The following is a 12,710-nucleotide window of genomic DNA, read 5'->3' on the forward strand; positions in this document are numbered from 1 at the left end:
TGATCATCCTTGTGGCTCCTCTGACCCCTCTCCAACAGTCCCACATCTTTCTTGTCCTGGGGCCCCAGCTCTGGACACAGGACTCCAGCTGGGGCCTCACGAGGGCAGAGTAGAGAAGGACAATCCCCTCCCTGTCCCTGCTGCCACCCCTCTGCTGAAGGAGCCCAGGATACCATTGGCCCGGCCCCTCACGGCGCCCCCAGGGCGCGGCGGAACCGCCCGCCCCGCGCTTCCAACGGCGGCCTCTGGACTCTAAAGGGCAAAGCGCGGTGCTACCGCGGGACTGCGCGCTCCTCGCACGTTGGCGCTGGAGGTTGTGGGTAATGTAGTCCCGCCGCCGCGGAGCCCCAGCTGTCCCTTCGCAGGGCGCTGTAGGAAGGGCGGCGCTAACCAATCAGCGCCGCTGTTTCGGAAGGGCGCGCTTACGCTCCGCTGTCCCATTGGCCGCGGGGAGGGCGTGGCTGGCGCCCCGCAGCTCCTCCCAGCCAATGGGAGCGGGCCATGTAGAGCGGGCCGTTCCCCTGGAGGATTGCGTGTGCGGCGGCCAGTCGCTCGCAGTTGGTCGTTAGCGCGGCCAGCCGATTGGTGGCGGCGCGGCGGGGGGGGCGGGGCGAGGAAGCCGGACTCCGAGCCCCTCGGCGGCGGCGGCCCCTCAGGAGCCCGGCGGGATGGGGCGGCGGGCGCGCCTCGGGCTGCTGCTGTGCCTGGCGGCGCTCTGGGCCGGAGGACTAGCCGCGGCCGGTCAGTACCGGGTCTCCACCTCCCCGCGTCCCGCCGGGCCTGACCTCTGCGCTCGCCTCGGCCCCCACGGCCTGCTGCGGGGGAAGGGGGGGGCGTGCGGCCGGTGCCGCGGGGTGCGGGCGCCCGCACTGGGCTGCGGAGGCGGCGGCGGGGTGGGGAGGGAAGGGGTTCTCTGCCCTCGCTGAGGCAGCTCCGTGCTCGCGGGAGGGCTGAGGCGGCGGAGGGGGGAGGAAGGGAGCCGGGCTGCTGTCAGCTGCGTGGCCGTGAGCGGCGGGGGCGGCGGGCCCGTTGCTCAGCCTGTCTGCGGGCTGGGCCTCGCAGGGGCTGCTCGGCGCTCCGGGGGGGGGTGTGAGTGCCCTGTTGAGGCCGGGCCTGCCTTTAGGCAGCTCGTCGGGAGCCTGCTCGGTAGCGCTTGCTCGGCTCGGGGCCCGTGTGTCTCCCTGGTGTGCCTTTCCGTGCCAGAGGCTGATTATGCTGCCTGCTGTCACCTCAGCGTTCTCCTCCAGCAGGCAGATGTAGGGCCTCTCTGGCTCTTGCGTTCTGTCGCCATGATACTCTTTTCTTTTCCTTTTTTATTTTCTGTTTTTATGCTGCTTGGGTTTTGTGTTTCTGGTGTGTTGTCATCTACTTCCTTTCCTGGGGTTTCTACCTCCCACAACCTTATTTCCACCGTGGGCGGGTGGAGGGGATGTGCAATACGTGTGTGTGTATATATATATATATATATAGGCATTCTAAAGCCAGAAAGCATTCTTTAATAGGCAGCCTTATCCAGTGCTACCGGGGGTGTGCTTTTAGGCTGTCAGTGATGTTTCAGGAAAGTAACTTCTCTAGAGGTAAGTTCTGTGGTTTGGGATCCATCTTCATGTCTGCAGGAGGAAGTTTAAAGTTATGTCCAGAGGAGGGACAGAGATGCTGAAGGGCCTGGAGCATCTCCCCTGTGAGGAAAGGCTGAGTGAGCTGGGACTGTTCAGCCTGGAGAAAAGAAGACTAAGGGGGGACCTTATGAATGTTTATCAATATCTTAAGCATGGGATGCAGGGGGAATGGGCAGCCCCTTTTCAGTGTCTGTGGGGTCAGGGCAAGGGGCAATGGCTGCAAGTTGGAGCACAGGGAGTTCCACAGCAACATGTGGCAGAACTTTTCCCCAGTGAGGTTGAGGGAGCCCTGGGACAGGCTGCCCAGGGGGTGTGGAGTCTCCTTCTCTGGAGAGATTCCAGCCCCATCTGGACACTGCCCTGTGCAATATGAGCTGGGGAGCTGCTTTGGCAGGGGGGTTGGACCCCATGAGCTCTCCAGGTCCCTTCCAACCCCTGTGTTTCAGGTTGGGTATCCAGCACCATTACCTGAGCTTTGTAGGTAACGCGAGTCAGAAGGGTGCTTCTCAAGGTGTGTCAAAGATAGGAACAAATTCAGTGAAGCCAGAGAGATGTACCTAGACTTTGAACGATGTGTTCTTACTGTCAGCCTGTATAAAGAAAACAGCCAAGGTGAGATGAGCCTGTTGGTGTCAGGTGAACTGTTTGTTGTGTGCGTGGAAGGTAGGCGACAGAGTTAAGGGCTGTCTGAGAGCGTGCCTGTGGCTGTGCTAGCTGTGTCTTGACTGCTTTTCCACTGTCACAAAGCTGTGCTTGTGAATATGAAGTTCTGATAGCTTAATTCAGCCTTTAAGAAAACCATATGTTTAGAGTCAGTTGAACTGATGCAGTTAGTAGGCCCAAGAAAACATGTGGTACAGCTCATAAAAGATTAAGAGCTGTTGCCAAACTTAAATCGCTCCTGTGAGATAAAACTGTACCTTAATATCCAAAGTTAATGAGGAGAGGGTGTTCGGAGTCCAGCTTCTAACAGCAGATGATAACAGGAAGACCTTTAGTGCTCCAATTATTGTCAGAATTTTCTTCTGAAAGCCATTGAATCATGGCTTCGATGGTTTTATTTCCTGCAGTAACAGTACCACTTTCTCTTCCTAGTAGAGCCTGGTGCAAGCAAGACTGTGTTAAATGCTTCCTTGAATATTTGTTCATTCCTAATGTCTGGTCTGGATACAGTCATCTGGAATGTGAGCACATTGGAAGGGAGGGGTTTTAAGGAGGATGAGGACAAATGGCTCGAGTATTACATATCCTGACTTCAGGAGATGTTCTTAATGAGGGTTTTTTTGTGAGTAGTGAGTCTTCATGCGATAGCTTAGAACCTTAACTCTAGAGTCATAAATTTTGCTTAAATCAGTTTATTGAAATCTTCAGGTGAATGCAGGAAAACTCAGGCCTAAAGAAATGGGCACTGTTGTTTTAAAGATCTTTAAACAGATGATGAAGTAGTTGAACATTGGGGACATGCAGAGAGAATAGTAAGGGATCCATGTGGAATTGGCAAAAGCAGCTAAAAAAAAGGTAACTGTGCTCCAGGCAAAGCTGGCTATCTTCTGCTGACCAAGCAGTGATGGCCTTCTGCTTCTGGTGATCTTTCATTAGGAATGTTGAAAAAATATTAGCTTCTTTTTTTTTTTCTGACTGCCAGTAGTATTTGATTCCTTCCACCCCCTGTGTTTGCAAACTGAGAGGTAGAAATTCTCTTATCTGCCTGAAGAGAGGAAGTGATTCTTCCTCTGGCTACCCAGCACCTTCCATGGCCAAATTCAGTGACAGGCAGAGGTTTTCATACTGTCTCATTATCTGGTAGGACAAATGAGCACAGACATACACGTGAAGGAAACTCTCAAAAGACAGAGCTCATGTTTAACTCACCTAAATGGAAAACATCCCCTAAAGCTGTTGCCTTGTTCTCCAGAGAGAGAATCTCAGTTCATGCTGAGGAACTGCTGGGTGGTAAGTTTTGTAAGTAGTTGGTTAGCAGTTGCAAGGAGACTGGAAGATTTGTATTCAGGGTGGGGGCTGACCTATATCTTACTCCTATAGCTGTGCTGAAAGGAATACCTCACACAGATTGTAGGTGGGAACAATTTCCTTGCTGCCAAGGTTACTTTGAAACTAGTCCTGCTGCATTGATGCCACTTGAGGATTTTGCTTAACTGGCTGCAAGTTTTAGAGGTTCATGTAGTAGGAATTGCATCTCTCCTGTCTGTTTCTGTGCTGAATTTAACAGTTGAAACATGGATGAGAAGCAATCTGAAGGGTGGGTATTTTTATGATTTCCTTTTTTCCTGCAAGAACAGGGTTTGCATCCTTTTCCAGCATCCAACTAGCCACTTGCACAAAAACCAGCATTTCAAAAAAACCCTTTAAAAGACCACAGGAAATATCTGGTGGAGGCTTGAAAACAGTCATTACCAAACCTCTTCTGTTCATGCATTCCTCTCAGTAAAAAACCTCTGAGCATGTGTCTTCAGTGTTTCAGCTCACCTGTATTTTTCAGTATGTGCTGTGGTACTAATATTCATACATCATAAAACGTGCACAAAAACAGAAAGGGAAAATGAATGAGATAAAGGTAAAATGAACTGTTATGAAGACGAGTTTTATTTATTAATGGTAAAAAAAGGTCTTCCTGCACCCTCAGTGGCTCAGCTAGCACACACTCTGGGGTGTGTACACCCCACCTTGGAGATCACAGCTCCAGAGCAGGATAAACTCTTAAAACTGAAAGGAAACGGATGGCAGTGATCGGGTAGGGCATTCATCAGAGCTTTGGGAGGTTGCCAGCTCGTGCAGTTAGTGAGTTTTTGGCTGTTTAGTGAAGGTGAGTGACCACTCTGAAATGAACAGTATTTCTTGTCTAGCAGTGGCAGGCCTTTAGCCTTAGAGGCTGTCAGTTGGTTTGTTCTTCTGATACAGCAAAACTTTACAACTGTGGGACTCCCTCAAGGTAATGACATTCTTCTTGCTGAATCACCCTGCATAGCTCTTCTTGTTTCTACCCCTCTCTTCCCATCGTGCTCTCAGTTCTTGCAAGAAGTTAGGATCTCTGTGTGGCATATGGTAGGATCCTTTTCTCCAGCATAGCTGCCTGAGGACTTTCACTATTGATTCAACACTGGGCTTTCTAACTGAGGAAAAATAAGTATGTTTTAAAGCTGATTTTAATTATATATGAAGTGGTGGATGATTGAAATCGGTGTTTAGCTGTGTGGAGTGTGCTAGATAGTCTAGCTAGGTGTGAGAGCACCCAGCAGTGTCTGGAGCTCAGCACTGTAAGCAAAGCATTCTGCCAGCTGCCTGTTCTAGCTCTACTTTTTTCTTCTAATACATCATTGCATCTCCTTAGTTTCTCTAAGGTGGTAGGATTGATTTCCAATTGGCCTTTTCAGGTTTATAGAATTAGGCAGCCTGTGTAGCAGAGGCAACTTTTAAGAAGTCAGTTACTGTGGAAAAACAAACTGAAGTATCAGCTGTAATCTCTGGAGCAGGTGCACAAGCACAACATCTGTGACTTTGCTCAGTGGCTGAGCCTTGACTAATGAGCTGTTCTTAGGTCAAACCGTGACCTTTCCTAGATCTTTCATTAACAGTTTGAGAGTAGTTTTCCTCTTTCTTAGAAGCAGACACCCTTCTATGAGTAGGGAGTGCACTTACTCAGCAGTTCTGTGAAATAACAAGGCTGTGAGTGATCCCTGCTGCGGTCACCTTACCGGTCATCACTGCAACCTCATCTGCTTCACTTAGGAAATCCCAGAGCAAAGCTGATTTTTTGTTGTTGTTGCCATAGCTCTGTTTTGGAGCAACTCTTTTGACAACAATTATTCAAGTACAACTTCTTTAATAACGATGCTGATTCCTTCAGAGAGAATTTAAATGATGCAATAGAAATGAAATAGGTTTATTTACTTTCAAGGAAGGAGAGCAAACCTTTAATGAGCTCTGCCTTCTGTTACTCAGATGTCTCTTGCCTTTCAGTTGAGTAGATTTTTTTACTTTGCACGTGAAGTTACAATAAAACTGTTCTTTGATATCTGTGCATAGATAGTATATCCAGTTTGTTTATATTTGACCTCCTGTGGTTCTTTTGTTGTGAAGTCAGTTTTCCACAAGTTGAAGTCAGTCAGTAAAGCCCTTACCAATAAGCTAGAATGGGTTAAGTGCTGTCAGGTGGCCAGGCTGATTTTGAACAGACAAAACCAAATGCCCCAGCTGGTATAGCTATTAAAAATAATATGATGTTTGTTACTGCAGTAACAGGTACTGCAGAAGTGCTTTGTATGTATTCATAGCAGCATACAAGCTGCTGGGTAGGTTAACCCTGTCTTAGTTTTTCCCTGCTCTGGACCAATCTCTTGACAAGCACTGGAATTTGAAGTTGTAGGGGTGGCATTTGCTTTTAGATTTAAATTATTTAGGATAGTAGAATGTAATTTGAAGGAAAACAGTAACTTCAGATTCAGAATAAAGGACTAACAAGTGCCCTAAATGCCTGTGTATTTTCACTGTAATGAAAAAGTGTCTGTAACATGGGGATCTGAAGTGTTGCAGTTCAGTGGTGGAACTTCTTATGCCTTATCACAGTCATCCTTATCTGTTAGATTCCTCAAGCTGGTAAGCACTATGGTCTCTGCACAAATGCAGCTAGCCATCCTTTTTGTCTCTTTCTTTTTTTTTCTTCTTTTTCATTATGCCTCTTTTGGAGTTTCTGTTCCATGTTGGTGTTTGTTCTCACACTGTCTTGATTTCTACTTGCAGGGTCTGTCTCTTTCATCTAGAGTGCTCTTTGCTGTCTCTGCTAGCTCTGCATGCTTTCATTTTTGGACCTGTAAGGTACAGCTGCTTACCCACTTCAGCTGTTCTAGAACATTTTTAATCCTCTGTCTCCTGGCAGTCAAACATTTTGAGCTCTACACCCTATTTAGTGTGCTCAATAGACTGTTATCTATTTGTCTCAGTAGCACTGTTGTCCTGGTTTCAGCTGGTATGGAGTTAATTTTTCTTCCCAGCAGCTGGTATAGTGCTGTGTTTTGGATTTAGAATGAGAATCCTGTTGGTAACACACTGAAGTTTTTGTTGTTGCCAAGCAGTCAAGAACTTTTCAGCTTCTCATACTGCCCTGCTAGTGAGAAGGTGGGGGATGTCTAAGAAGCTGGGAGGGGGCACAGCCGGGATAGATGACCCAAACTGGACAAAGGGATATTCCACATGGTATGACATCATGCTCAGTATGTAACTGGGGGGTTGTCTGGGAGGCACCGTGGCTTAAGAACTAGGTGAGCAATTGTGATGTGCTTCACTTGTTTTGTATATTGTTATCTTCCATTTCTGCCTTATTAAAACTGTCTTTATCTCAACTCACAAGCTTTATCGTTTCTTTCCAATTCTTTCCCCCTTACCACTGTGGGGAGTGAGCAAATGTCTGTCTGGTTGTTTTGGCTGCCTGCTGGGTTAAACCATGGCAAGTGTCAGACTTCTTGTCACTTAATAAGCTTTACTTGTAAGCCTTAGTGGTTTTTTTCTTGTTTGGATGTTTGGTTTTTTTATTGTGCTGTCACAGCTCTAAGTTGATCCTCATCTTTTTACTTATTTGTTCTAATCAAAGGTCACACTTCAGATACCAGCGTGGAAATCCCTCTCTGAAATCTGGCTTCCAGTATTAGTCCTTTCATTGCAAATACCAGCAGTGGCTGTGCTGTAGTAGTAGTAGTCTTCAAAACATGAACCAGTGAAGTGCTACGTTTGTAGTCTGTCACTTCAGAGATGATTTATCTCTGGTAATACACGTGATTTGCATGAGGATGAAAAGTATGCAGGGCTTGTTTGCTGCCAAATGCTTACAGCAAGTCAGTTTGTTAAACTTCTGGAGAGCTTTGCTGGCATTCAGTATGTGTGCAGGTAGTCCTCTGTAGCTAACTGCAACATCCTGAATGGTCTGTCTCATGTACTGAGCACAAACTTCTGTTATTTTAGGTACTTTCTCTACTTGTAATGCAGGTCTCCAGCCTGTCAATGCTTTACCACTGCTGTAGGACATTACACACCCCAGAGTCTTCAGAAGGGAGGGGGATTTCTAAATGTAGTAGGAGTTAGTGGCAGCTTTGCTTAGCTTTTATTTTGGTTTAAGGGAGTTGGGGGAGGTGGGATGCAGAGCAGATGACCTGTAGGATCTTCTTTCTAATGTGGGGGCATTTGTTTAGCTGAATGAGATGGTGTCACATACTGCTGACTGGGAACAATCACATTTTGGCTGTGATAATTTCAGAGGCTTTCAGTCCAGATGATAGTGTAAACCAAGTTGTTTGAAGCATGGGGAGTAGCCCATTTAAGTTACAGGAACAAAGGAGAGAGATACAGTTCTGTAAAACAATAGTATAAGTCTCATAAATAATCTTTTCTGATTAATTTCCTCCTTTTCATGTCTGTTCTGTTAGATCTCTGCCTAGTAGCCTTTCTTCTTTACCACATCTTGTATTTCCAGTCTTTCTAATTAAACATATCATAGCCCGTTTAGATAAGAGAGATGAGGGTTAAACAAGGCTTGCAGCTCTTAAACAGTGTCTTAAAGACAAACTCATTTCAGCTCTAAAGAGTCATCTCTATATAAAGGCTTGAATATTCTGTTCAGGCAAATTTAATTGGCATTCTGGAAAGAACAATGTCTAATTATAAGCAGGGTGGTATTATTGTAATTTTCATGTTGCTGCTGAAGCTGTTTATACTAAAGCTGATTTGGTGACTAAAAAACGAAGGTTCCATAGATCCTTTTCACTTGATGCATACTTTCAGTAGTTTAGTTGGACTGGAACAACTCAGACTGTGTAGTAATCTGGAGGACTGATACATATTTATTCATTTATTTTTGGTACTGCACACACAGTTGTGCTGGCATAATCTGAGAGGGTTGTCTGTGAATCACTTGATTCATCCTGATGGCAGTAATAACGTTCTGAAGTACATTAGTCAACTTAGTACACTAGAATATCTCAAAACCATGATCCAATATTATAGCTAAGCTTATTTTCATTTTTGAGAAAAATCACCTGATGGAAAAGCACTTTACTGACTTATAATATCTCTTCTAGATGAAGAGGGAAATCAAGATGAGTCACTAGAGTCAAAGGTAAGGAAATAAGTTTCTAGTCACTCTGTTTTTCTCATGGAGTGAGAGCAGAAGACTGAAATTCAGAAGTATGATTTGATTCTTGTTTTAAATCATTTGCTGTCTCATTAATTTCTCCAGTGCATGAGAAGAATTAATTGTGCCACTGTTCAGTTTTTGATGTCCTAAATTCCGTGCCTGCTTTCCTTCAGACCTTATCTGCAGAGGACCAGGTAAAGGACCATTCTACAGGAACGCGAGTGGTGGCAGGTCAGATCTTCCTTGAATCTGGGAAATCAGACTCTCAGGCAGAGGATGAAGAGAACATCCACAGTCAAGATGAGGAGAAGGAGAATTCTCTGGAGGAATTAAACTCTCTAGAAATGTCAAATCTATTAAATAAGGATTTGGAAGAAGCAGAGATCCAGACTCCAGGTAACTGCTCACAGACTTTTGAACAAGTGGCAGGAAAGATGCATCTGAGTAACTTTGGCACATGGATGAACACAAATACCAATTTTGAACATAAGAAATGACTAGTATCTAATCTCTCTGAAATAGAATGGTAATTGCTGCCTTTTCCATTGGCAACTAACATCAAAACGTTTTCAAATACCTAGTGATTGAAATGAGTGGCTGTTTCCATCTTCTTGGAAAGCTTTAACTATAAAGAGGCAGCCCTGATTTCTTGAAACAGGACTTGAGTATGGTTACTGTGCTCTGTGTGTATATGTATACTAGCCATAGAAGGAGAAACTGCATCAGTGCTTCAGCCTGAGAAGGAACAAATTGTGATGCAAAGGCAAGCTTCCTTGGATGGCATTGGGAGCCTTAAGGCAACATCTAAATTGCATCTAAACTTCAGTCAGCTTTTAAATATAGGTAAAAACTTAATGTCCTTGTACCTAAATTCCCAGGTAATACTAGTATTTCTTTTTTGCTACTAATAGAAATGTAAATTTAAAATTATTTCTTGGTTTGTAGTTAGTAGTGGATGATAATTAGATGGTGCAGTTGAGTACCCTGGCTCATGCAGCAAAGGCTTTTCACTTGTCTGTAAGCAGTAAATCTTCAACTTAACTATATCTTTTCTGTAGCATTGTTGTATTTGTCTAACTTGTCAACTCAGACTCAAATGTCAAAAGAGAGCAGGAGTTATTAAATGAGCTCCATTCTGCACTAACTTCCATTTTCTAATAAGCTGTGCTTCCTAATGCAGAACACTTGGTAAAAATAACCAAGTAGTAGGCTTCATTATCGCTGTCAGTATGTGTGCTGGTGTATAGAAAAAAGGTATATAAAAGGCACTAAATAGCCTGCTGCCACAAAAGTGAGCTAAGCACCACGTTTAGTCAGTGCAGTCTGTGTCAAAAGTAAACTTCAAGATAACTTTTAATCTTGCATCAGAAAGGTGTAACCAGCTGGCTTGCTCCCTGGTACTAAGGTTTTTAATGGCACCTGTCAAACTACTGCAAGTGACTTTCAAAACACATAAATTTAAGTCTTGTGCAAGTTCTGGAACCACTTAAATACATGGAAGGATTACTGGTTTTATCTAAAAAAAACCCAGTTCTGAAAGAAAGGTATTTTGGCAGGAATAAAAACTGCTGAAGGAGAGCTTTACTGGCCAGCTTTTTAACTGAGCAGGACAGGAACCAACCTCAGGTAGAGATGATGTATCTGCTGAATGAGCTGGTGACAGGACTGTACTAAGGGAGATTAAAGCTTCTCTAAACGCAGTTTGGCTCCTGTGTATGGTCATGAGATTATGTGGCAATAACATTACTCCAGTTTCCATGTGTATTTTGCAGGATATTAAGCAGGGGAAAAAAATCTTCAGTAATTTAGAATTAGTACTACTAAAGCTTTTAAGCCTTTTAAGAAAGAAGTTGTCCTGTTCTCATCTGGTTTTTGAGGAGGTCTTGCATGTAAAGAAAATGGTATTTTTTAGTTGTTTTCTTTTGTGTTGTATGTTTCTGTAACAGTCAAGTCCCCCACTAACAGGTTTTGCTGAAAACTGCCCAAAAGTTTACACCAAGCTGGCAATTTCTGCTACATTTGTTTTCCTATTTGGAAGAATATTCTAGTAATGTAACCAATACTTACAAGTAGTCTATATTTGGGTTTCCTGCAGCATAAAGTGTGAGATGAGACACAAGTAAATAAGGACAAAAATATAGTTATAAAAGACCATATGTTTTATTGAGACAATGCAAGACATGTAAATTGGTACTTGCACACTCAGTTTGACAAAAAGCAGTTTATCCTCAGACTAAATTATTTGCTTCAATTTGTATTTATGATTCTTTAAGTACATGAAAAAATGAGCACTGTGAGCATTTTATCCTGTAACAGCATTGCTGCTTTGCTTTAGGGGTTAGTATTTTTAACTCTTGGGGGAGAGGAGGGTAAGGAACATACACAGTTGAATTTAGAATTAAAAAGGCAAGGGGGAGGACTAGGGCAGAGGGATTTCATAAGTTCAGTGTACAGCTGACTCATGCAGAGCACTGTGTAAGTGGTTTGTATCCACTTGCTTTCAATACAAGAGACATGGTACTAAAAAATGGAAGGAAGGCTTCAAGTTCTGGAGTAGTGTTAATATCCTGGACCTGGAGTTTGTTAAGTGGCAGTGATAAAACAGGTCTCATTTGTAGTCATGAAACTTAAAATAGTACTGTCTCTAGGTCTTAAAATTACAGACCCTGGAAAAAAGAACTAACTTTCTCTGTCACCTCAAACATTACAAACTTAGCTTGAAAGAACACCATGTAGCTGACATTCCCAATTGCATGAGTTTGCAAATACTTTCGCTTGAAACTGAGCCCAAGTGCTGGATTGAGCTTAGCAGAGGAGAAAAACCTATGGCTAAATGAAATAATGCAATTTTCAAGAAATGAAGAGAGTTCTTAGTCTGCATAGAAGATTGATTTTATTTTAAAATATTGGAATATTGGAGTCAGTAATCTTTGAAGTTCTAGTGCATGAGAAATGATCTATCATGCTGTTCAAAGTTGTTTTGAATGCAACTTAACTTCATTTCACTTGGCCAATATATTTTTCAGTATATGTAACAATGGGAAGTGACTGGACTCATAGTGATTTCATTGAAGTCTTTTCTTGCAGTTGTATGTTCCAAGTGTACTCCCTGCTGATTCCCAAGTACTTTCAGTATCACATTTGATGTGAATGGTTCTGTCATGATTTTGTCTAACCCTGGAGCTAAAATGAATATATGCACTGGCGTGCACTTTGAGGGTAGTCTTTTGCATGAGGAAGTGAGAGGAAGGGCTGTTTATTTTGGCAGGCAGTAAAAATGTAACTGAGATTTCCCTTCTCCAATCTAAACAAAAATATTTTCTTTGCTTGGAACTAAGGAGCAGTAGAAGCTGCATACCTTCTGTTTCACTGCCACATTCAAGATGATGATGATGATAATTTTCCAAGTGCTGTTTAGAAAAATAATTGCTTTTCCAGGCTTTTGTAAATTAGGAATTTTACTGGAAATGTGCTTATATACAGCTCATAGTTGGTTTTAATGTCTCAGAAGGGCTTTCCTACATGTAGCAATGGCTGGAATCAGTGGAATAAAAGAAAGCGGTCAAATTCCCGGTTCTGTCTTTTCAGTTTTGACAGCTATTGGGGGCACTGCAGATGGTGAACCTTGCCATTTCCCCTTTTTGTTCATGGAGAAGGAGTATGCAGAGTGCACTGCAGATGGGAGGGAAGATGCCAGGCTTTGGTGTGCAACAACCTACGATTACAAGAAAGATCAGAAGTGGGGCTTCTGTGAAAGTAAGTAACCTGATACCTTGTTCTTGTCCAAGGAGTGCTGCTTTAAGCCAGTGCTTTCAGTAGTCTTAATGCCCTTTATTTCAAGGTCTAGAAGTCCCTGCCATATATTAATGGCCATTTTAAACTGATATGCAGGTAGGTTTTAAAGGCAAACTACTTGTGAGGGAAAAGATTATAATGCAAGTGCCGCTTTC

General features: G+C 43.7%; 1 protein-coding gene across 1 annotated transcript in view; it reads left to right on the plus strand.

Annotated features, from left to right (window-relative positions):
- Positions 1 to 668: 668 nt before the first annotated feature.
- SEL1L (SEL1L adaptor subunit of SYVN1 ubiquitin ligase) overlaps positions 669 to 12,710 on the plus strand; it is a gene marked incomplete at its 5' end in the record, with an annotated part of 28,398 nt that continues 16,356 nt past the window's right edge. Inside the window, 4 exons of the mRNA XM_084264179.1 lie at positions 669 to 741; positions 8,705 to 8,742; positions 8,934 to 9,156; positions 12,349 to 12,516. Of these exons, the coding sequence (XP_084120305.1) occupies positions 669 to 741; positions 8,705 to 8,742; positions 8,934 to 9,156; positions 12,349 to 12,516 (502 nt within the window). The remainder of the gene's footprint in view (positions 742 to 8,704; positions 8,743 to 8,933; positions 9,157 to 12,348; positions 12,517 to 12,710) is intronic.

This window comes from Gallinula chloropus (genome assembly GCF_964237585.1).
Source record: "Gallinula chloropus genome assembly, chromosome: 4".
Classification (NCBI taxonomy): Eukaryota; Metazoa; Chordata; class Aves; order Gruiformes; family Rallidae; genus Gallinula; species Gallinula chloropus.